This window comes from Heterodontus francisci, chromosome 22, assembly GCF_036365525.1.
Source record: "Heterodontus francisci isolate sHetFra1 chromosome 22, sHetFra1.hap1, whole genome shotgun sequence".
NCBI classification, from domain to species: Eukaryota; Metazoa; Chordata; class Chondrichthyes; order Heterodontiformes; family Heterodontidae; genus Heterodontus; species Heterodontus francisci.
In genome coordinates, this window is record NC_090392.1 from 51,039,925 (window position 1) to 51,065,883 (window position 25,959).

Sequence of the window (25,959 nt, forward strand, 5' to 3'; positions counted from 1 at the left end):
TGGGATGTTGTCTCGCCATCACCCGTTTTACACTATCACAAAAAGTCAAGCTACTCCCTTGAATTCAACACTGAACTCCTGGAGATTTTACGTAAGCTCCTCAATAGATTCCTAGTTTCAGTGTCCGAGAGCTTATAGTGATGGGGTGTGATTAACCATTACCAAAGCATAACAAAGTCGAATATTATCAGTCCAATGTGGATCATGTTTGGAATATCCTATTGGGATTATTGGCTTCAGATACACCGGTGCTCGAATGCAATAACTCCTTTTACGTATTCTGAGTTTTTTAAAGAAAAATTCACTTTGAGACTGAGATACAGGATTCTGCAATAAACTTTTATTGATATTATGTCACAGTTTTTTGTCATTTCTCCTGTTTTATGGTGTCTAAATTACTAACACACACCTGGATGCCTCAAAATGGTGGCTGAGTTGTCCAAATATTAACCTGAAATAATATGTTCTATCCAGGTATCAGAGCAAGAACAGGCTGAGTACAAATTAGTGGTCAGTCCATACTATTGGTGTCTAAGCAATGCAAGGGCTTCTCATTATCTAAAGCAAGCATAAAACGTGGATTATATCAGATCCACTCCCGTGCTTTCATAGGCTAACAATTGGCAATGGCAGTGTGTGAGGGCAGGAGGAGTTTATCTTGCCCAGTGCATGATGATATTGCATGCAAATCCCTGTCACACCTCACCTCTGTGATATGGTCAGCATGTAAATGAAAGACTGATGATTTCAACTGAATTGAACCAAATCATTTTACTGAACAGCACAAGCTGGATAGGTGTTCTGATGAAAGTGCAGTGACCTGAAACGTCAACTTTGCTTCTCTCTCCACAGATGCTGCCAGACCTGCTGAGTTTTTCCAGCACTCACTGTTTATATTTCAGATTTCCAGCATCTGCAGTATTTTGCTTTTATACAAGCTAGATTATCACTGGTTGAAGCAGAAGAATAGAAGAATATAGGAACTGGAGTAGGCCATTCAGTATCTGGAGCCTTTTTCACCGTTCAATTAGGTCATGATTAAGCTGTACCTTAATTCCATTTACCCACCTTGGTTCCAAATCTCTTAATATCCTTACCCAACAAAAGTCCAATGACTTCAGTTGTGAAATTTTCTGTTGACCAAGCCGCAACAGCTTTTTGGGAGCGAGAGCTCCAGGGACCCTTTAAAGGTTAAAGGTATTGGAAGATCAGGCAAAAATATCATCTCACCTGATCGATATATTCATGATCTGCCCTCCAAATATAAAATCACATCTGAGGCAATGATTTATTAGTGCTGGCAGTACCCAGATTTGGCACAACGCAGTTCCCAATGTTCGGTGCCACAATGTTCAGATGTGGTGCTGTGCCCATGGCTGCTTCCCTTCCTACCAAATTGGAAGTGGAATTGCTGAATGAAAGCTAGCCACTTCCCCACAGTGTGGATGAGTGGACGAAAATCTCCAAGGATGAGCGGAGGCTGGTGAAGGTCTGGGAGAAAGTAACATGCCCAGCGTTTTCTCTAGGGATTAGTACATGGCACAGGATGTAGATATGAGGAGAAAAAAGGATGGAATTTTACTAAAGAAAAGCAGTGACTGGAGAGTATAGGCCACCGAATGAACACCCAAGTGATCTGAGGAGGCAGAATGTTTGGACACCATTGTGAAGGAATCAAATAGGTCAGACTCTATATTTACACCACTGTACCAAGAAAACATTAAGCTGCAAGTAAATACAATGCACTCATGGGCTTACTAAAAAGCTTTATGTTAAAAATAAAACTGCAGCTGAAGGATTGAAAGGTGATTACAGGCAGTGCTGTGATTTTGGCTCCTAGTATAAGACACAAATAGACTCAAACAAAATCAATTCATTCTTTTAACATGAATTAACCTATTTGAGGGCCACAGAGTTTTCCTGCTTCAAAGAAATGCATGCCTCTCCATCACAAAATTTTCCTAAATTATTATGGTATTCAGAACTATTAGACCAAATGCTGCAAGGAAATGTCAGGAGAAGTTTGAAGAGAGAAGGATCCAATTCTGAGCTCTCAACATCTTGTCATGATGGCTCAAAGACAATGGAGCGGGAAGTGTAGGTGTTACAGTGGCTGGGAGATGCAGAGGGTTGGGAGATGCAGGGGTATGGAAAGACAGTGGGTTGGGAGTGTGGTTCTACAGAGGCAGAGGGTTGGGATTACTAATCACTCAGCCAGACTGCCTACCCTCGCTACTGGCTGTCGAGTTACTGCGGAAGACACTGTCTGGTCACTTGAATAATTTAAGGTCCAGCTACTATTGGAACTGAAAACTATCCAGGTAAAGTTGTTACCAAAGCATTCCACTTCCTGATTGTCTCCCCTCCTCTCCCAGAAGTGCTGGGGTAAGGGACATGCACCTTCAGCTCTCCAGCAGCTCACCAAAATGGACATTCTTCATGTGGAGACAGTGGTAGAAGACTGTTTGACTACAGGGAGCATCACAACCAAGCCCAATTCCAGGACTCAGGGAGTTAGTGGATAATGACCAGGAGTCACCATCAGCAGCGGCCAGTTACCAGAAACCAACCTGATCTCTGTATTTAATGCACACTTCTGTTTTTTATATAGTATAAAATAACCAATAACACATCCTGAAGTGTAAAATTCCACTCTAAAGGTGTTATGTCTCGTGTCCCTTCTGTTGGTTGGATTGATTCTAGTTGACTAAGTTAGTAATGAGTTTGAGTTGAACTCGCTCTTTCTGACCCATTCCATTCTAGAGTAACTAACAACATCACATGACTGCCTGAGTCACCACCTGCTTTCAAGTGCACCAGTCACCTTATTCCCTGACTGTTTTTTGTATCTGATTATGTAGCGAATTTACCTTTGCTTTAGGCTGACCACTCTTGTCGGAACTTCTGTGATCATCCTGACTTGAAGGGCCAATCCCAGTCGAGCCAGGCTGATCTCAAAGAGGTTACCTTAGAAGTTGGCTCCAGTGGAATGCGCCATCTCAGTTAACAGAAGGTAGTGTGACCTTTGTTCAGTTGACTGAAGTCTTGGTTCTGGTCCTTATGAAGGTGTTAGTATCCAGGAAACATTCTTTACCAATTGCCTCCCCTCCTGGGGCCGGGTCCTACAACAGCAGATCTCCCATACCTTGCCAAAGTGGCCATTCTTAATGACTGCAGGAGGAATTAAAACTGAGCCCATATCTTCTCAATTCATGTCCATACACATGTTAATGGTTAGCAGTGAAACCGAATTCCCCTTCCCCCAATCAACCCAAGGACACTGAGACCAATTGTTGCATCCTTTCAAAGTCACTGCAGCTGAGCTCTGCCTACACAGCACAGGACATCAAACGTGGGATCTTTCTAGTCCATGTGGCTTAGGACCACACCTTGTAGAATATTTACTCACTGGGCCATAGGGAGATCACTTGGAACGTTCTAAGCGTGCAACATTATATATTCACACTTACACGATTAAATTTAATTTGCATCACTTACATGTGATGTCCAAAACTAAGCAATTAAACCGCTCTCCCCAAAATGTCAACAATCACCCTTCAAAATTGGGTGCATTTAGGGATATTTTATGTACATGGTGTTAGGAGTCTGACCTTGGTTTACATTCTAGGAGCTAGGGTTGTCATGTTGAACACTGGTTAGAGGAGGGAGGATTATGGTACTCTATTATGTGTATACTCAGAAAAAGCAGTAATGGAGGCCAGGATGCTGGATATGTTCCAGGCTTTGATACCGATACTTCTGCACCTACAGTATGTCTTATGTCCATGACAGAAAATACAGGATCTTTTAAGCATTAATTTTCTTCCACGCTAGCCTCATCTTGCTCCATGATCATATGGACCCCTGTTGGCCGGATGATGCGGTTAGCACTCCTCTGGTGCACTGGCGAGTTGGACAATCTACTTGGGGACTTCTGTGATCTGGTGGAGCCAGGGGATCGGACAGGAGACCTGTTGTATCGCCTGGGCGATCGACCAGCTGGCCTTGAAGATCTAGCTGGAGATCTGGAGGAAAGTATGAATCCGGCCTGTTCCGCTGCATTCTTGGAATCACTTAGGGCATTTTCCTCAGCATCTGGAGAATCCTGGAAAAGAAAAGGGATTGGGTGAGATCATTTGTTTTTGACAAGCCTTGATGATGTAGGACAAAGTCCATAGTGCAGGACACAGTCTGAGGTTGAAAGTTCCAGAAGAGAAGACAAGTAAAATCAAGATGTTGTAGTTAGAGATTATTGCTGTAGGTGGTTAAAGATTATTGAAAGAAGGAAAGACAGGAAGAAATGGAGAGTTGAAATGTTTTGTGATCCTGGGAAAGAATGGGTTAAAGTCGGACAAAAAGCTAGTCAGTTTTATTAGCGCTTTCACCTCTGAATCAGAAGATTGTGGATGTAAGACCGACTCCAGCACATCATCTAGGCTGACACTTCAGTGCAGCACTGAGGGAGTGCTACATTATTAGAGCTTGTGGGGTAGATTGTGGTATTACTGCTACAAATCACTGGTTAGGCCTCAGCTAGGTTATTGCATACAATTCTGGGCAACAGGCATTAGGAAGGATGTCAAAGCCCTGGAGACAGTTGTGACAGAAGTCACGCCTGCCAAATGGAAACATGTTAATTTTGTCATATGGGACACGATTTGAATCTTTTACTGGATACTACAAATGACTTTTTCAAAGAAAAAAAGCAGAACTGAACAGCTAAAAAGATAGTCGCACATTTACATTCTGAGAAGACAAGGGCTGTCTGACAGACAGCTGAATAGAGAGACAATGCGAGTGCTCGCTGATTCAATTAGCGAGATTGGTTTTGCCAATAGGGGTAATCAGAAGACATCGACACCCCTTTGGTTTTGAAAGAGCCAAACTCTCCCCTATCGGGTATGTCTGAAAGACGCCTCTCGAAGTTGCTGTTTCAAACAAAGAGATGGTCACATGACATACCTACTGGTAACACTGAGGTCTTTTGATTGTGCCACAGAGTGAACAAAAGACTGCAACTGCACTGGCAGAAAAGAAGTCTCTCTCTCTCTCTCTATCTCCCTCTCCAGCAAAGTCCCAGGGAAACCATGGTGGCAGTTATTAAACTTCAAGACTGCAGAACTTTACAGACGACCACTAAAAAACAGCTGAAACCTGCCTTCAGCCTGAAATTGTGCATGTGGCCCCAAAGAGGACTCCCAGTCTTTAACTTCAATCAAGGACATTGTATCAAGGACACGAAGGACAGTATCTGTATTCCATTTATTGACAACTCTACTTCAACTGCCCAATTCTTTCTTCCCCTCTGTATCTATTGTGTGTGTGTGTGCATCTCGTGTGCATGTAAGCGTGGATGCGTCACGTATTTTAGTAATTTTAACCAGTTTAGAGTGGCAAGGTCAATAAACTTACATCTTTCTTGCTTAAACACAAGAAAACCTGTCTGATTGGTTCATTGACAATTGTAATTAGATTGCAATGAGCAAGGGATCACTGAGGTTGTAAGCTAAAATCACTGTGTTTAAAAAGATAAACCCTGTTACGGCCAAACCAGAGCCTGAGACCCCTTCCTCACCTAGTTATAACACAGTACAGATGAGGCTTTACCAGGATAATCGCAGGGATGAGGGACTTCCGTTATGGGGAGAGATTAGAGAAGCTGGGATTGTTCTCCTTAGACTTGAGATGGTTAATGGAAGACTTAATAGAAGTATTCAAAATGATGAGGGGTTTTGATACACCAAGTAGGGAGAAATTGATTCCTCTGGCAAGTGGGTCAGTAACCAAAGGTCACAGATTTAAAATAATTGACAAAGGAGTAGAGGGGAAATAAGAACAGTTTTTTTTTTCAGAGAACTAGAATGCACTACCTGAATGTATTCTATGGGCACTTTCAAAAGGCCATTGGACATATACATTAAGAGGACTAATTTGCAGGGCTATGGGAAAGAAATGGGGAGTGGGACTAAATTGGATGACTTTTTCAAAGAGACAGCATAGGCAGGATGGGCCGAATGCCCCTTCTGTACTGTAAGATTCTATGGTTATATGGTATCCCCCAGATATTCAGCACCATTGATGTGGAGGGCAGAGAGAAAAGTCAAGGAACATTTGCCTGGCTGATTTTCTTTCCTTTTAATGAAATGGAAATTAAATTGGGAGGGGGTGCTTCAACAAAAATTCGACCCACTCTGCCCTCTCCTCCCTCTGCTCCTCCCCCAGCAATGCTTAATATCCAGATCATAAAGACAAAAATCTATCCTTCCGTCTTTCAGATGAAATGATAAACCAAGGCCGTGCCTACCTATTCGGATTGATAGAAAAGATCCCATTGCAATAGTCAAAGAAGAGCAGGGTGTTTTTCTGGTCTTATGGTCAACATGCATCCTCACCAAAGCTGATTAACAGCTCATCTATCTCAGTGTCTGTGTGTGTCAGCTTTGGCTCAGTGGTAGCTTGCTCACATCTGAATTATGAGTGAATTATGAGGAGTTTACATAAACTAGGCTTGTATTCCCCAGAATATAGAATGTCAAGGGGTGATTTGATTGAAGTTTTTAGTATTTTGAAAGATAGAACATTTATGTTGGTGGGGAGTCTAGGACAAGGGGCCATATCCTTAAAATCAGAGCCTGGTCATTCAGGAGAGAGATTAGAAAACACTTTACACGCAAAGGACGGCAGAAGCCTGGAACTCTCGCACGAGGAACAGTAGATGCTAGCTCAATTGATAATTTTAAATCTGCCATTGATAGCCTTTTGCTAACCAAGGGTATTAAGGGAAATGGAGACAAGGCAGGTAGATGGAGTAGGATACAATTCAGCCATTACCTCGTTAGATGGTAGAACATCTACCATGGGGCTGAATGGGCTGTTCTTATGAGTCACAAGATAGTCCCACTCCAGAGATTTGAGCACAGAATCTAGGTTGATAGGCCAGTGCAGTACTGAGTGAATGCTGCACTGTCGAATGCGCTGTCTTAGGAATGAGCAGAAATTTCTTCCAACTAAATATTGGGAAGACCAGCCATTGTTTTCAGCACCTGCTACAAACTCCATGTCCTCGCCACTGATTCCATCTCTTTCCCTAGCCGCCGTCTGAGGCTAAACCAGACTGTTCGCAACCTTGGCATTCTATTTAACTCTGAGATGAACTTCCAACTCATCATCCGTCATTCACCAAGATCGGCAAACACTACCTGTCTGTGCCTCTGCCGCAGCTCATCTGCTGCTGAAACCCTCTTCCATGTCTTTGCTACCTCTATGCTTGACTATTTCAATGCTCTCCTGCGGGTTTCCCATCACCCACTCTCCGTAAACTCGAGCTCATCCAAAACTCTGCTGCCCACATTCTAAATTTCACTAAGTCCCGTTCACCCATCACCCCCGTGTTGCTAACCTACAATAACTCCTGGTCCGGCAACACTTCGATTTTAAAATTCTCATTCTTCTTTTCAAGTATCTCCCTCGCCTCGCCACTCCCTATTTCTGTAACATTGTCCAGCCTTAGAACCCTCCAAGGTCTCTGTGCTCCTCTAATTCTGGCCTCTTGCACATCCTCAATTTTAATTGCTCCACCACTGGCAGCTGTGTCTTCGGTTGCCGAGGCCCTAAGCTTTGGAATTCCCTTCCTGATCTCTCTCCCGCCCTCTCCGATTTTGTTGCTCCTTAAAACCTACCTCTCTAACCAAGCTTCTGGTCACCTGCCCTAATGTCGCTTTATGTAGCTTGGTGTCAAATTTTGTTTCATAACGCTCCTGTGAAGCACCTTGGAATGTTTCATCACATTAAAGGCACTTTACAAATGCAAGTTATTGCTGTTGAAATGTTAAACCGAGGCTCCATCTACCCTTTCAGGTGGGCATTGAAGATCATGACACTATTCAAAGATGGTCAAGGGAGTTCTATCCAATGTTTACCCTTAAATCAACCAAGATTTCAAAGATCAATTATTTGATCATTGTTTGTGGGACCTTGCTGTGTGCAAATTGGTTACCACATTTCCTACATTCCAACACCAACCACACTTCAAAAGTAGTTCATTAGTTGTAAAGCACTTTGGGACATCTTGATGTTAAAAAGGTGCTACATAAATGCAAGTATTTCTTTTTTTTCTTTTGTGGGACCTTGCTGTGTACAAATTGACAGCTGCATTTACATACATAACAACAGTGATTGCACTACAAGGGTGAAGTGAATATTGGTCAAACAAAATCTGCCCCATCAATATATGCTGAATGGTATTGAGTTGGCAGTGGGAGATTTGAAACCTGGGAGTGATAGAATAGCCATGGGTTTCAGCAATTGATCAGGACAATATAGTAAAGCAATCAAAAAGCAGGACTCCAGGATAATTTTTTTTAAAAGACTCCTCTTTTGGCTTGAATTCTTGCTCAATAGGAGTGCAGAGTGGCGAATCTGTGGACCTGTTTTACACGGTGATGCTTCATGTTTAAACAGTAAAGGTGACAAGCTTAAGAGTCGGTGGGACAAGCATCACTGATCTCTATTAAGTGCTAAAAAGATCAATCCAAAATACTACTTCACATTAAACCATGAATGATTTTAATGGATGTAAAATCAGGCGAACTCTGTAATGGGTACTCAATATCTCAACATGGGCAACTGCTGTGTAAAGCTCTGCGCCCAAAATTTCATAATACAGAATACAGCTGAGTGCTATAACGACAGAATTAGGGATGAATTTTGAACAGACAGAGGAGACTTTCATTCGAACAATCTAGGCTGGATTCCAATGCAAATCTCAGTGATGAAACCAGCCCTTTAAATACCATCAATGATATTTTTTAATGTGGTCATTCATTTTTCTCCAAGCTGACAAGTTAAAAGTTAATGTATGTGTTTTTGAATTTGTATGTTGTACTGTTCATTTGCAGTAGTTCTCATGTCATTTTTTTCCCTGGTCTGTCACTGGGCAGGGGAAGGGCTCCCTTTCACAATATTACTGCCATGTTTCTACCTTTTCTTTGATGATGTACAATCCCGCAGGATTCTTGCGCTCACGTTCATGCTCCCCTGCTTTCGGTAGCAACTCTACTGAAAAAGAAATGGAATAGGTATAAAGTCATTAACGAGGTGCTCCTAACCTGTTTTGTGTCCATTTTTACCCTCCCTGAATTCTATATCCCCTAATCTCCTCCAATAATCTCCTATGTGGTATCTTGTTCATGTACACCACATCCACTGCAATTCCCTCATCCACCATATTTGTAACGTCTTCAAAGTACTCGATCCAATTTGTCAAACACAATCTTCATTTCTGAAATCAATGTTGGTTGCTTCTAATCATTTTCTCTTCATCTAAGTATTGAGTATTTCCATTGTTGATTAAAGATTCCAATAGTGTCCATGGCACAAGTATTAAATGAACTGGACTGTAGTTATGCAGATTAGTTCTGATCTCCCTTTATGAAAGTGAATATGAAATTGGTCACTCTCCAGTCCTCCAGCACATATCCACTCTTAACAGAAATATACAAGGCTGACTGTAAGTTCCAAAGTGGTAGAAAAAATCCAGTCAACCATCCATTATACAAGAGCCAGATTCCCCTTTCATTTCACAGATTTACAGAGGATCAGCATTACTGATATTTCAGTTTAATATGCTTGCAGTAATCAGTTTCTGCCAATAGATGTCAGCTGTGCATCTTTTTAAAACCGGAATGAATCTGATCATCGAGATGAGAGTTAAGAGCATAAGGAAAAGTAAAACTTTCTAAATTACCCTCTGACATTAAGCATGTGTTCTGTCCTTAGAGGAACACCCCTGCTTATTGAATCAATGAATTTTACAGCACATGAGGAGGCCATTTGGCCCACCTTGGCTGTGCTAGGCCTCTGAAAGAGCTATCCCTGCTATCTACTTCGTTCCACTTTCCAATCCTTGCCCCACCCCCTTTTAAATATTAATTTTTCATCTTAATTAGTGATTCTGTTTCTGAAATTGATGGAAGCTCCTAAATATCAAATGTTCTGTTTCATTCTTTGATCCTTTTGTTTCGGTGCTCATTATGGTGCAGGGTGCTGGTGTTGGGAGTCAGCATGTCCATTTTTGCACCAGGTGTCAACACCAAATGCCCCAATATAACTATTGTGCAGGTTAGGTGCAGATTAAAGCTCTCTCTTCTCTGTCCTGACAAGATACCTGAATCTATGAATCGTGACCTGAGGAAAGCACCTGCTTGTGCCAGGATGAGATTTCTATTTCCCACAATCATCATTCATGTGGATTTGCTAAATGAGATTGTCAATTTGCATCAAGATACTTGTACATTAATCAGGAAGAATGGTCCAACCCACCTAATCCCAGTCCACCATGCTTTAGTTAATTCATTGCTTCTTTTTAAGAATTCCAATCTCCCCCACATATGTCTTTCCTTTGCCAGAAAGGGGTTCAACATGACCTGTTCAGCACCCTTCAATAAATGATGCGCTCTGCTGGAGATTGGACCAATGTTTGGACAGTGCTGCTCTGGCCAACATTGGTACCTCCTCTTTACCCTTGCCACTAACCCAGATCTGAAGTCGCCATGTCCAGAACCAGAAGCGTGAGCTCCAGCCTCCCTCACCATAACCAGCACACCAACCAACCACACTCAAAATATACATTACCTTCATGTTTAGCCTGATCCTCATTTTGCTCCACAGAACCTGAGGACCCTCCTTTCTCTCCTTTCCCTTTATTTCTGAAAATAAACAAGGCAAAATAGTAAGGTCTGAAGCACACTGCCCTACATATTGCTTTTCAAATATTTTGCGGCTGGCAACTGCTTATTTGAAAGAAAGAAGGACTTGCATTTATATAGCGCCTTTTGCAACCTCAGGACATCCCAAAGCATTTTACAAACAATTACGTACATTTGAAGTGTAGTCACGGTTGTAATGTAGCAAAATGCAGCAGCCAATTTACAAACAGCAATGAGATAATGGCCAGATAATCTGATTCACTGATGTATATTGAGGGATAAATATTGGCCAGGACATCAGGGAGAGCTCCCCTGATCTTTAATCCAACAGTATCATGGAGTTTTATGTCCAGCTGAGAAGTTTAACATTTCATGAGAAAGACAGCACCTCCAGCAGTGCAACACTCCTTCGGTACTGTACTGGATTACAGCCAATGAAGTACTTTACAGGTGTAGTCACTGTTGTAATGTAAGAAACAATGCAATATTCAGATCTATTTAGAGTCATTTACAGCACAGATGGAGGGCATTCGGCCCATTGAGTCTGTGCCAGAGGACCCATAATTATATGACAATTGACCTAATTTACATACTGTCATCACCTCCACTTTATTATTTGTTATGCAGAAATTTTTTTTATCATATTGCATCTTGATTTCAGACTGACAAACGCAGGGTCATTCTGGGTTTCCAATTTCCCCCATGCACTCCTGAATACAGTCACACATTCTGGATACAGTCACACAGGTACTCGGTCTCTATGGCACCTCACCCAATGACTAGCTTTCATATGTGAGCACAGTTAGTGTCAGTAGGAACTAGAAATGCTTTTGAAAAGGTGAAACCATGATAATGCTGTGGAATAGTGCATGATATTGTACTGTAAATGTACAGAATGTTAGGTTAGATCTTGTGGAAATTTAAGTGGATTGCAAAGGATGATGGAATAGTTAGCATGTATTGAGAGATGCAGCAGACTCATATGTCTGCTGAAAAGGGAGGAAACATCCTTTAGCAAACCACACAGTCAGAGTGAGATAAAGTGAAAAGCAGAGGAAGTGCAGCTAAGACAGTTTATGGTTAAACACAATGTTCATCAAGCATTTACAATTGAACAGATCAGATTGTGCTTAATGTAGTACGGACTAAAAATAAGTTCATGCCATTTTTTGGGCTCGGGGGTCACAATTCATAACCTGCCCACGCCTGATGAGGTAGGAGGAAAGTAGCATGCAAATGACAATGGTGTGCAGCCCAGTGCGACCCGCACTGCTGGCTGCTCGCATAGTAGAGGGCTGAATAGTGTGCGAGGCTAGTACACGGTGCAGCTAGCCTACAGCACTTAAAGGCAGTCTGTCCCTCTTAAAGGGAAGCTGCACTGGATACTGACTGATATTTCTACAATTAAACAGAAGGAATATGGAACATCAGGCCAGGGAGAGGGCTCCAAGGTTCACAGATGTGGTGCTGGAGGCATTAGTGACGGAGGTGGACTCAAGGAGAAAAGCCATGTTTCTACCTAGTGACAAGAGGCCCTCACAGCAGACTGTCCAAAGGGAGTGGGGACAAGGGAGGTCAATGTCTGCAGGCTGGCCCTGAAAATCCAGCAGCATTGCTGGAAGGCATTTAATGACCTCACATATGTGGCCAAGGTCAGTGAATGCATCTTTACATTACATCTGAGACCTGGAAACCACCAACCTCTCACTCTGCTCAATTTTCACCATATTCACCCAGCAGCACTCACTAGCAGTCAAGACTCATTTCTAACATTCATGTACTCCACCTCACCCACACATACCATTCAATGATGCCAGCCTCACACCCACCTCTCAATGATTCCACATGCCTCCAACTATTGAGCTATGGCAGGCATATCACTCCTACACAGTGCAACACAATCACTGACATTCTGCCCTCTTTCTTAGAATCACAGAATAATAGAATGGTTACAGCATAGAGGGAGGCCATTCAGCCTGTCATGTTCATGTCGGCTCTCTGCAAGAGTAATTCAGCTGGTCCCACACCCCCACCCTTTTCTCACAGCCCGACAAATGCTTTTTCTTCAGGTGCTTATCCAATTCCCTTTTGAAAGCAACAATTGAATCTGCCTCCACCAGTGCAGCGCCTCTCAAGCAGTGCTTTCCGAATCCTAACCACTTGCCATTAGTTCTTTTGCCATTCACATTAAATCGAGGGTTCTCAACCCTTTCACCAACAGGAAATGTTTCTCCCTATCTACTCTGTCTAGACCTCCTCAGGACATAGGAATATAGAAACAGGAGCTGGCCATTTAACCCCTCAAGATTGTTTCGCCCGCCATTCAATGAGATTATGGCTGATCTGCGACCTAACTCCATATACCTGCCTTTGCCTCATATCCCTTAATATCTTTGGATAACAAAAATCTATCAATCTCCGATTTAAAAATTATAATTGATCTTGCATTAATTGTCATTTACAGAACAGAGTTCCAAATTTCTACCACCTTTTATGTGTAGAATTGTTTCCTAATTTCACTCCTAAAAGGTCTGGCTGTAATTTTAAAACAATGCTTCCTGGTCCTAGATTCCCAACCAGCAGAAATAGTTTCCACCGACAGTATCTACTCAGAAATTCAGAAGCTGTTGTCCGTGATTCCACGCCTCTCGAGAGGGTGGTCCCCACAGATTGCAATTAATGGGAAATTTATGAATTGATGGGAATTTCCATTCTTATGCTGTTAGCCTCGCTATAAAAATCCTTGAAAAAGCTACACACTGTTGAATAAGGGGCGGCACAGTGGCGCAGTGATTTGCATCGCAGCCTCACAGCTCCAGGGACCCGGGTTCGATTCTGGATACAGCCTGTGCGGAGTTTGCAAGTTCTCCCTGTGACCGTGTGGGTTTTCGCCGGGTGCTCTGGTTTCCTCCCACCGCCAAAGACTTGCAGGTGATAGGTAAATTGGCTGTTGTAAATTGCCCCTAGTGGTGGTAGGGAATATGGGATTACTGTAGGGTTAGTATAAATGGGTGGTTGTTGGTTGGCACAAACTCGGTGGGCTGAAGGGCCTGTTTCAGTGCTGTATCTCTAAATAAATAAGGTCTAACTGGGTTTTTAACGGTGTGCTAGTTCAAAATTACTGCTAAACACTCTCACTGGCCCTGAAAAGCTAATTTTATATTTGTGGAAAGTAAATTTTCTCCATAATAGTAAAATAATTCAAAAATTTTTAAATAATAAAAACATTTATGTTTGTCTCTATTGATATTTTAGCTTCTATCTAAATCCAATCATCATCATTTAACTCACTAAATTAAAAGTGAGGGATAAAGTGCTATCAACTTCCTGGTTTGCTAGCTCTGATAATACTTCAACATGATTGGCTGCTTATCCTGCTTGCTGACATCACTGCTGCTGCACACCTGGAAATCTCTTTGACTTGGCACCAGTTTAAAGTGCCATCAGGAAAGGGGAGCTCTGTGCCACAGAGATTGCTAGATTTTTGTGAGCAGCTTTCTTCAAGGTAAGTGGCGAATGCTGTTGCTCTGTCGTTGACCACAAAATCCGGGCTGATAAAGCTAAACATAAACCTATTATGTGTTAAGACTCCTTGAACATACCAGGTAAGTACACACATCCAGGCTTCGGGTTAAAGACCTGAAATGTTAATCTATCTTTTCTCTTTTCAGATGCTGATGGACCTTCTTTATATGTCCACCATTTTCTGTTTATTTCAGACTGTCAGCAGAAAATCCGACTGTGAGGGAACCGCAGATGAGACTGATCTGAACATGCTTACTTCCCAATAGGGGTCACTGGATAGTGATCAGGAGTGGCACCCTGGTTGATTTTTCTCCGCCTTATCTTGGTAACACTGAAGTCAACTTTAGCAGCTCCACTGCTCAATCCAAGCCATAGATAAAACCTGAGATCTTCCTGACTTTGTGGCTCGTTATAACACCAAGCCGACAGCCAGCGAGCTACCACAAAAGGCATCCCCCTCCCCCCAACCCCCACTCACCACCATCCCCATGCTCACTTCTAAACACTGTTTTTGCACACAGTAAGCCCACAAACAGCTTGGTGGAGTGGGATTAACCTGCTTGCTTTGTCTATGGTAAAGACATGATTCCTCACAAGGGGAAGTGCTGAATCTCAGCTGAGCCACCTAGTCAAAGGCAACATGTTGCCAAGGGTGCAAACTGACAAAGGAGAGAGAACTGGATAGTAGCCATACTCTGGCTAGCTCCTCCCAGCTGGCAGTTGAAGGGTCCAACAGACAGGTGCTTGGGAACGAATCGCCTAGCGTTTTCTGCTGTGTTGAACTCGTGTGGTGCTTGCAATAGACTGGTCAATTACTCCAACAAGAACACATTCTCTTAATGGCATAACAAGCACAAGCCAAACTGGTACAGAAGCCAAAAGTCGCATATGGGAATTGCTCCAGGCTTAGTGAATGGGGCAGCAAGGGATGAAGAAATAGGTCGAATAGAATATAAATCCATACATACCAACCTAGAAAACTAGCCTCAAAAATATGAGATCTAAAAATAGCTCCGAGAAGAGGCAGGCATGTGAATACAAGTAGTTACACTGAAAATACAGTGAAACACAGGTTGATTTTGGTTAACAAAAGCTGACAAGTGGTCACAAACTGGGGAATACTGATGGTTGGCATGTATCACAGCATTAATAAGGGTAGTGAAAGTCTTCTAAATCAGTGGAACCTGTTGTGTTAATAGGAGACTTCCACTATTGCTACTATCCAAACTTTTGTAGGTTTGCACCATAACTCAGCATGGTGCCTTAACTAAATGGCCAACTGAGATTCAGCACTTCCCCTGGTGGGGAATTGTTGGCTTCAGTACACAGTGTACTGTGGGTAGACCAAACCCATTAATCCCATTTCACTGAGAGGGCTCCAGGATTATTGTGTATTAATACATTGTTTAGAAAGGAGCTCAGGAGTGGGGTAGAATTTGTGTCTACCTGGTATTGGTCTCTCTCTCCATTATTTCTTTTTCACTTTATTTTTTCTACTGTATGTCTTTCCCTCCCTCTGTGCTGTCGCAGGCACTGCCTTTCAGGTGAGACATTAAACACAGTATGCCAGCTCAGGTGGACATAAAAGATTCCATGGCACCATTTGAACAAAAGCAGCAGAGTTCTTCCCAGTGTCTTGGCCAATATTTATCCCTCAACCAATATCACTATCTCTGATCATTATTTTTATATGGAATGTGAGTGTCACTGGCAATGCCAGCATTCATTACCCATCCCTAACTACCCTTGAGAGATGGTGGTGATCGTCTTCTTGAATTGCTGTAATCCATCTGGCGTAGGTACCCCACAGTGCTGTTAGGAAGGGAGTTACAGGTTTTTGATCCAGCGACAGTGAAGGAATGGCGATATAGTTCCAAGGCAGGATGGTGTATGGCTTGGAGGGGAACTTGCAGATAATGGTGCTCCTACGTCAGCTGCTTTTGCCCTTCTGGGTGGTTGAGGTCGCAGATTTGGAAAGTGCTGTTGAAGGAGCCTTGGCGAGTTGCTACAATGCATCTTGTAGACGGTACAGACTGCTGCCACTGTGCACCGGTGGTGGATGTAGTGAATGTTCAAGGTGGTGGATGGGGTACTGATCAAGTAGGCTGCTTTGTCCTGGATGGTGTTGAGCTTCTTGAGTGTTGATGGAGCTGCATTCATCCAAGCAAGTGGAGAGTATTCCATCACATTCCTGACTTGTGCCTTGAGGTTGGTGGACTTTGGGAAGTCAGGAAGTGAGTTACTCACCACAGAATTCCCAGCCTCTGATCTGCTCTTGTAGCCACATCATTTATATGGCTGGTCCAGTTAAATTTCTGGTCAATGGTATTCCCCAGGATGTTGATGGTGGGGGAATTCAACATAGAAGCATAGAAAATAGGAGCAGGAGTAGGCCATTCGGCCCTTCGAGCCTGCTCCGCCATTCATTATGATCATGGCTGATCATCCAACTCAGTAACTTGTTCCCGCTTTTGCCCCATACCCTTTGATCCCTTTAAACCCAAGAGCTATATCTAACCCCTTCTTGAAAACATACAATGTTTTGGCCTCAACTGCTTTCTGTGGTAGCAAATTCCATAGGTTCGCCTCTCTCTGGGTGAAGAAATTTCTCCTCATCTCAGTCCTGAATGGTATACCCCGTATCCTTAGACTATGATCCCTGGTTCTGGATTCCCCCACCATTGGGAACATCCTTCCTGCATCTACCCTGGTCCTGTTAGAATTTTATAGGTTTCTATGAGATCCCCCCTCACTCTTCTGAACTCCAGCGAATATAATCCTAACCGACTCAATCTCTCCTCATACGTCAGTCCCGCCATCCCAGGAATCAGCCTGGTAAACCTTTGTTGCACTCTCTCTATAGCAAGAACATCCTTCCTCAGATAAGGAGATCAAAACTGCACACAATATTCCAGGTGTGGCCTCACCAAGGCCCTGTATAATTGTAGCAAGACATCCCTGCTCCTGTACTCGAATCCTCCCGCTATGAAGGCCAACATACCATTTGCCTTTTTTACCGCCTGTTCAGTGATGGTCATGCTATTGACTATCAAGGGGAGATGGTTAGATTCTCTCTTGTTGGAGATGTTGGCACTTGTGTGGTGCAAATGTTACTTGCCACTTATCAGCCCAAGTCTGAATGTCGTTCAGGTTTTGCTGCATGCGAGCATAGACTGATTCAGTATCTGAGCAGTCGCCAATAATACTGAACACTATGTAATCATCCGTGAACATCCCCGCTTCTGATCTTATGATGGAGGGAAGGTCTTTGATGAAGCAGCTGAAGAGGCGTAGGCCACTACCCTGAGGAACCCCTACAGCGATGTCCTGGCCTCCAACAACCACAACCATCTTCCTTTGTGCTAGGTATGACTCCAACCAGTGGAGAGTTTTTCCTTTGATTTCCATTGACCTCAATTTTGCTGGGGCTCCTTGATGCCACACTTGGTGAAATGCTACCTTGATGTCAAGGGCAGTCACACTCACCTCACCTCTTGAGTTCAGCTCTGGAGTTTTCATTGCTGTTTGTGGGACCTTTCTGTATGAATTGGCTGCAGTGTTTCCTAACATTAAAGTACTGACTACACTTCAAAAGTACTTAATTGGCTGTAAAGGGCTTTGGGACATCCTGAGATTCTGAAAGGTGCGATATAAATACAAGTTTTTCTTTTGCCTACGCTGCAGGTATTGAAAAGTTAAGCTCAAACTGATGTAATCATTACTTCTCATGTTTTCAATCTTGGTGGTTTTCTCCATTTCACCAATGCTTCTCAAATAAAAGGAGGTTATCCTGCCCTTACAAAGTGTGCACATTTTACGTCTGATGCAGTTGTTCGTGTCTGTACACGTGTCAACATTACACAGAGGCTGAAGGTTTCCATTCTTTCAGATGTCCCACTTTGTAGCATGTAGTACTTCTTGATGCTATCTTTTTAAAAGAAAAATCCATCCTTGGGATAGGGGCATCGTTGACAAGAAAGGCATTTATTGCTCACCCCTAGTAGCCTGAGAAGGAAGTGAACTTCTACTGGAACCACTGTCTTTTATGGAAGTTTGATATAACTGAGTGGTTTGCTAGGCCACTTCAGAGACAACCACATTGGTATGGGACTATAGTCACATAAAGGGCAGACCAGGTAAGGATGGCAGGTGTCCTTCCCTAAAGGACATTAGTGGACCAGTTGGGTTTATGTGACAATCTGACAGCTTTCTAATTTCCAGATTTTTAAACTGAAATCAAATTCTACAACGACCACTGTGGGATTTCAACTCACGTTCTCCGGATTACTAGTCCAGTAATAAAGACATGACACTCCCAAATGCTTTTATAAAGAGCCATTTACAATGAATCATTCCATGTGCACAATAACAAATCGGCAAGGTATAAAACCAAGAACCACAATTAAAGCTTACTTTTTTGAAGGTTTCCAGCAGGCACACACAGTTACCAAGGTTACCAGAAGAAAAATCCCACCTGTGCAGAGGATAATATATAAAGAACTCCGCCCTATAAAAAACACAACAAAGTCACTGTCCGAGCTTTCAGTCTCTCAATTTTAAGTGAAACTTTTCTAGCTACATTTAGAAGAACTTCACAAAATAAGGCTATTCTGCCCATCAAGCTTCTTCTTTTCACATGCCACTTTGTCTTGGAATCGTCGAATTTTGCAGCACATAAAGAGGCCAACTGGCCCATTGAGCCAATGCTGGCTCCATGAAAGTATGATCTACTTAGTCCCATTCCCCTGATTTTTCCCGATACCTATCTACATTTTTTCAAATGTTTATCCATTTCCCTTTGAAAAGCTTTAAAGATTCTGATCCCAACATTCTTTTCGGTAGGGCATTCCAGGTTCTAACAACCTTTTGCATTAAAGTAAAATTCTCCCAATTTCTCCCTTTTGCTAATGGTCTTAAATTTATGCCCTTTAGCTATCAATGCATTGACCAATACAAAGCTCTCTCTTTACCTTGTTAGAACCCCTCAGAATTTTAAACACTCCTACCAGTTCTACTCTTAACCTCCTTCGTCCTAATGAAAAGGTTCTGCACAATTAATTGAGGTGCCAAACTTGTGTGACTGTTGTGTTGGACTCCCGGTGGATGGTCCCAGTCTGGCCTTGAGGGAGGAGTCTCCTCCTGGCCTAAAAAGGCAATCAACATAAGGGAGCAGGGACAACGGTGGGGACTTCCTAAGCAGGAAGTCCTTGCTCTTAAGCACTCAAGTCAGAATTCAGTTCCTGACTGGCACAGACATAGTTAGTCTCAACTGGTGCATATACCCGAAGGTGGAGCGATTAAAATCAGGGATGTACAAGAGGTTAGTATTAGAGGGGCACAGATCTCTTGGAGGGTTGTGGGGTTGGAGAAGATTACAGAGATAGGAAGGGATGAGGCCATGGAGGGATTTGAAAAGAAGGACGAGAATTTTAAAATCAAGACGTTGCTTGACCGGGAACCAATGTAGGTCAGTGAGCACAGGGTTGATAGGGGAACGGGACTTGGTGCGAATTAAGACACGGGGAGCAGAATTTTGGATGACCTCAAGTTTACAGAGAGTAGAATGTGGGAGACCAGCCAGAAGTGCGTTGGAATAGTCAAGTCCAGAGGTAACGAAGGCATGAATGAGGATTTCAGCAGCATACGACCTGAAACAGTGACGACATTGAACAATGTTACGGAGGTGGAAATAGGCTGTCTTCATGATGCTGTGAATATGAGGTAGGAAGCTCATCTCGGGGTCAAATGTGACACCAAGATTGTGAACAGACTGGCTTAATCTCAGACTGTTGCCAGGGAGAAGGGATGGAGTTGGTATCTAGGGAACAGAGTTTGGAGTGGGGCCTGAAAATAATGGCTTCAGTCTTCCAAATATATAATTGGAGAAATTTCTGCTCAGCCAGTACTGGATGTCAGATAAGCAGTCTGATAATTTAGCAACAGTGGAGGAGTCGAAAGAAGTGGTGGTGAGGTAGAGCTGAGCATTGTCAGGATACATGTGAAAACTAATGCTGTGATGATGATGTTGTCAAGGGGCAACATGTCAATGAGAAATAGGAGGGGCCCAGGATAGATCCTCGGAGGTCACCAGAGATAACGGTGCAGGAGCAGGAAGAGAACCCATTGCAAGTGATTCTCTGGCTATGGATTAGATAGATGAAAATGGAACCAGGTGAAAGCAGTCTCACCCTGTTGGACATCAGTGGAGAGGTATTGGAGGAGGATGGTGCAGTCAACCATGTCAAAGGCTGCAGACAGGTTGAGAAGGACAAGGAAAGAATGTTTACCAGTTGTCACAGGTAAATCAAGTGAGACTGTGGAATACTTACCTAATCTTATATTCAGCAGCTCAGGAACCTATTATAATCCACATGCAGTATTTCAGTAACCCTATCCATACTTCAACTCTTTGGGGTAATTGTAACTTTTGGCAATGGTGTAAAACAGGCGATATTGGATCCATCGCCCATTCTGCTGACCTCAATGTCTCCTCTATAAATCCCATTGCCCCAGTGCATTTATCCCAATTTCCCACATTATTTAATCTGCATCCCACTATTACCTCTATAAATATCATACTCTGCCCCATTGTGTTTTCTCTATATATCCCATTGCCCCCCCCAGTGTATATATCCCACTTTCCTACATCATTTGCTACTGTTCCTCGCAGTAGCCCTTATATATCGCTTATGTCCTTACTGTATACAGTCAGTTTGACTGGTGTGCTTCGAGAGCTGCTGATAGGGTTCTCCACCGTACAGCTGTAAATATCATCGTCGGTTATGTGGACGCGTGTGATCGTGAGGGTTTTCTGATCACTGGACAAAGAGAACCTTGCATCATTGTCTAAGGGCTTCCCTCCTTTCAGCCATGTATACATTGGTTTGGTTCCATTTTCATGTGAACAGTTCAATGTGACGTATTCACTCAGTTCCAGTACTGTGGAGGATGATAACACCACCACGGGCTTCGTCACGGGGACTGGATAACACAAGGAGAAAACAGACAATTGGGCACAAGGCTGTAAAACATACAACAAAAATGTGCATTTATAAAGCACCTTCAATTCGGCAAAACATCCGAAGGCACGTCGCAGGGGCATAAGCAGATGAATATTGACACAGAGCCAAAGGTTTAAGACATTAGGATAGGCGACTAAACACTTGGTTAAAAAGGTAGGTTTTAAATAATGTCTTAAGGAAGAGAGAGATTTGAAGAGGAGGAGAGTTTTAGAGAGGAAATTTCAGAGTTTAGGGCCTAAACAGCTGAAGCCATCGTATCCAATGGTGAGATGAACACAATGGTGAGTTCTCAGACTGTTTAGAGTTAGCGGAGGTTAGTAGATAGGGAGGAACGCAACCACAGAGAGATTTACACATGAGGATGATATTTTTATATTGGTGGACCAGGAACCAATGCAGGTTTTTAATAGCACAGGGGTGATGGATGAATGGGATTTGGAGCAAGTTCAGATCCAGGCAGCAGAGTTTTGGATAAGCTGAAATTTAAGGAGGGTGAAAGATGGCAAACCAGCCAGGAGAATAGACCCCTCAGGTCAACCAGTTTAAGCAATAATATAAATAAATGCAAAATACTGCAGATGCTGGAAATCTGAAATAAAAACAAGAAATGCTGGAAATACTCAGCAGGTCTGGCAGCATCTGTGGAGAGAGAAGCAGAGTTAACATTTCAGGTCAGTGACCCTTCATCGGAACATCCACAGATGCTGCCAGACTTGCTGAGTATTTCCAGCATTTCTTGTTTTTATTTCAGTTTAAGCAATAACCTGTGTCATTCAGAAAAAGGGCTGGAATTTGTCAGAGGTAATCTGGAGAGGGATCATCACCAGTGATTTTATTATGTTCAAGCAGACAGCAGCAGCATCAATTGGGGAGAACAGCACATTTTCCCATTTGTCTCGACCATGAGTTGTGGGGAGCTACCAAGTGGAAAGAGGGGAGTCCAAAATGATTCAGGTTGGCAATCTAATAACCCAAGATCAGATTATACTTGTTTGTTATGGTGCTACCGCTGGTGGATATGAAGTCAGGGTACAACCTATCTATTGGACGCTGCAATTCTTAATATTGGGTAAGGACAGAATCAGTTGTGATAAGTCAGCTGAACAGTGTTCTGAAACTCACTACCTAGACTTACATCAAGAATGGTTATTTGGTAGAGGGGGTCTTGTGTCCATGAAACTGTAGCCAGTACAAGTCAGTGTCTTTGGAAGAGCAGAGTGGGAAACTGGAGGTGAGGACAGCAGTTGGTAAGTAATTCAATACAAATCAGAATACAGCTGCACAGACAGTCTGCCAATCTGAATACTTACTATCAACAGTTAAATTGAGTGTTTTCACTGCAGTGGAGGCATCGTCTGTGATTGCGATCTCAACTTCATACATCCCCTCATCGGTTGGTTGCAAGTTGTGGATCAACAGAGACCCGTTGCGTAAGATCACAATCCGATCCTTGTACTCTGGCCGTAGCTTGCCCAGGATGCGTGTGCCAAAGGACTGGAGCAAAGGGATGGGCTTGTCCCTCTTCAGCTGCCACTGAATGACGGGAGTCTCGGAACTGCTGGCTGTGTAATGTATAGAAAGTAAGACTGACCCTCCCACGATACCGTGAGCAGTGTGGTCCTCTGCTGTTATATTCACTCCCTCTGATGGCACTAAACAAGAATAAAATACAAACCATAAGAAAGGAGCATTTTCAGCAGAAAATCAGAAGCTGGATTGCATTATTCCACTTGTCCATTATTATGACTGAGGTGGGAAGAGTGCACTGTTTATTCTAATCCCAGGTCACAACATATTATTTTAAATTTTCCCACTTATCAATACTGTCAGTCATATACTCTATTTTTCCCTGCTACGACCAGGTGAGAAGGGGTCTATGGGTTCCCTCTCAGCCTTTGCCTTATTTAACCGTAACAGGGTTTAATTTTAAAACACCCTTAGTGAATCCTTGTTCACTGCTCCAATTGTAAAGCAATCAAACAGGTTTCCTTAGACTTAAACAAGAAAGGTAGAAGTTTGTTAATCTTAAACTCTAATCCGGTTAACAACTACAAATATGCAATGCGACCACACTAGGATGCATACGCAATAAACACACATGCAGATAGTGACAGAAAAAGTAGAAGGAATAAAGGGAAAAGGTTTGAGACAATATCTGGTAGTTACAGTTCTTTAAGTTCAATGTGGAGTCTTTGGTTGCCGGTAAGTCTTGCAATTTGTTGGGGCCCAGTTCACGCTTCAACCTGTTCCGATGTAGGAGTCTCCTCTCTCCTGAAGTTTACATGTCTTCTGTGGGTCCGGTGGCTTGGGAGAAAGCGAGAGAGAGAGAGAGATGCTTCCTTGTTCCAGCTTCAGTTGCACACTACCTTCTGAATTCAAACTGTCCTGTGGCTAGTTCAAAAAACCTGGACCAGCCAGTTAGTCAAGTGACCAGCTGGTTTAACCAGTCCTGGCTCTGTGGATTGTGTCATCTTAGCAGGGCCTGGAATGCGCTTCCTTACACCTTCAAAGTCGGGTGATCAAAATCCATTTGGGTTAATTGGAGCAGCGAATAGTCCTTTGTCTCCACAAGCAGCATCTCTTAGTATGCAAATGTCCTTCCAGCCCAGTGTCTGGTGATCTTCAAACAAGTCATTTCTTCACTCCAGCAACAGTTTAAAATCAATGTTCATACGACAAAATTAATATGCCTCGTTCTTGGCAGGTGGGGGGTTTGCATGACACCTCTACACCCAGCGGAAAGAAATGCGATTTTTAAAAAGAGCATTTCGTTAAAAGGGACTAGAGAGAAGATAAGGACAGGAAAACACACATGCATCTCTCTCATTCATTCAGAACCCTAACAATTGTTACAGCTTGTCTTTTCTTGGTAGCAGTGCTGCTTTAAACTGCCTTTTTGGCATCCCAATAAATGTGGTTTTTGGGGAAGTTCTTTTTTTTCAGTTTGCACATTTCCATGACTGCCTAAGGTGTCTTTGTTCTTGTTGATGTCTGCAAGGGGAGGGTTAGGTTTAATTAGCCCTAGGTTAGAGTTCTGCTCAGGGGCAGCAGCAGTGGGTGATTCTACTCTGAGTTCTCTTTCAGTGCTTTGATGAGTCATGCAAGGGCTTTTCACCGTAGGGAGTGGCTGGTTCTTGTTTTTCCTGACTGGGTGGTGAGGGAGCAGGGGGGAATCTTTGCTAATCTTCCCTTTGTCCTCTGGGACACTCCTGCTTGTAGGTATGTGTCCAGATTCTACTGCACTGCCCTGCAGCATTTCGACTAGGTGAGGCATCACCCTCACAGTTTCTTTGCCCTCTTGAGGACTTTCTTTGTCTCTGCAGGTTCTTGCAAATGCTGTTAACCACTCTGACGGGGTGCTTCTAGTGTCTGTATTTACATAGGAAGATGTGGGGTCTAACTTCTAAAATATTTTGGAGTTGGCTGACTGGACAGTAGGGGTTTTCATCTAGGATTCTTACCGGGCTTCCTTTAATATGACCTCTTGGTTCTTTTTTCCCCATTCCTTTTTAACCTGTTGCCAGCCTTGTGCCTGCCTGTCCCCTTTTGTTCTCAGCATGGTTCCCTTATAATTATCTAGCCATCTGCTGGAGGGTCCTCCAAACACGGATACAGGACTTAGGGGTGCAGATTTCACTGTAGGTTGGGGTTTCCCCTCAATCTGGCACATGTGGCAGCTCCTACAGTACTTCACCACATCTTTGTGGCGTTTTGGCCAGTCAAACTGCTGTCTTATGCGGGCTTTGGTTTTTCGTATACTGACAAGTACAGCCACTGCAATCTCATGGGCCATTCTTACTATTTCTCTCTGGTACTTCTATGGCACCACCAGCTGGTGAATCACTGTCCACTCCTTGCTCTCAGATCTGTGAGGGAAACTCCATTTACTCATCAGTACCTCATTCTTTAAATAGTCGCAATCAGGGACTCCCTCTCCTTCAATTTCAGACTGGGCAGCCTGTGCTAACTCTCGTAATACTGGGTCAGCTTGCTGAGCCTCAACTGGGGAAAATTCATTAAATTCATTCCCTGGGTCTTCTAACTTTCCAAAGAAAGTCTCGGACAGACAGACCTCATGGCCATCTGCCTGTAGCGCCAGTTCAGTCTCCTCTGGGGGAGCTGATTTGATCATGGCATGGTTCATTACACATTCAGGGAAACTGCAGGGGACTGTCTCCTGTCACTGCCCTGTCTCTCTGATCTCCTGCAGTCTCTCTTTCTCTACTGGGGAAGCGACCACCTTCAACCCCGCCAGATCATTACCTAGGAGCTGGTCAACCCCGTCCACAGGCAAACTAGGGATAATCCCTACATTCGTCGGTCCTGAAACCAGATCGCACTCCAGGTGCACCCGGTGTACAGGTACAGGCATAAACTGCCCTCCAGTACCATTCACCACCATTCTGGTGTTTACTGCACTCTCTGGGGGAAAGGTTAGGCCTTTTCCCAGTAAAAGGGATCTAACGGCCCCTGTGTCCCTGAGGATTACTGTGGGCTTGCTTGCCCCACTCGAGGGGTATGGGGTTATTCTCCCTTCAGACACAAAACCCTGATTATCTTCAGGAATCCTATTAAATCTTGCAGCAGTAGACTTCCTGGGTCTCACTCTTACAGAATGGTTAAAGCCACAGCTTGCTCTGCTGTACTTTCCATCAGGGTCCCTTCTTCACTGTGTGGGTGCACCCAGATTAACCCTATAGGTTTCC

The 25,959-nt window shown here is 43.3% G+C and overlaps 1 protein-coding gene across 1 annotated transcript in view; it reads right to left on the reverse strand.

The window, feature by feature from the left end:
- Positions 1-1,291: 1,291 nt before the first annotated feature.
- Positions 1,292-25,959, reverse strand: part of LOC137381613 (hepatic and glial cell adhesion molecule-like) — an 84,371-nt gene continuing 59,703 nt past the window's right edge. The window contains exons 2-7 of the mRNA XM_068054320.1: positions 22,564-22,905; positions 20,931-21,212; positions 18,645-18,738; positions 10,633-10,706; positions 8,981-9,057; positions 1,292-4,105 (exon numbers count right to left, since the gene is read on the reverse strand). Of these exons, the coding sequence (XP_067910421.1) occupies positions 3,815-4,105; positions 8,981-9,057; positions 10,633-10,706; positions 18,645-18,738; positions 20,931-21,212; positions 22,564-22,905 (1,160 nt within the window). The 3' untranslated portion in view covers positions 1,292-3,814. The remainder of the gene's footprint in view (positions 4,106-8,980; positions 9,058-10,632; positions 10,707-18,644; positions 18,739-20,930; positions 21,213-22,563; positions 22,906-25,959) is intronic.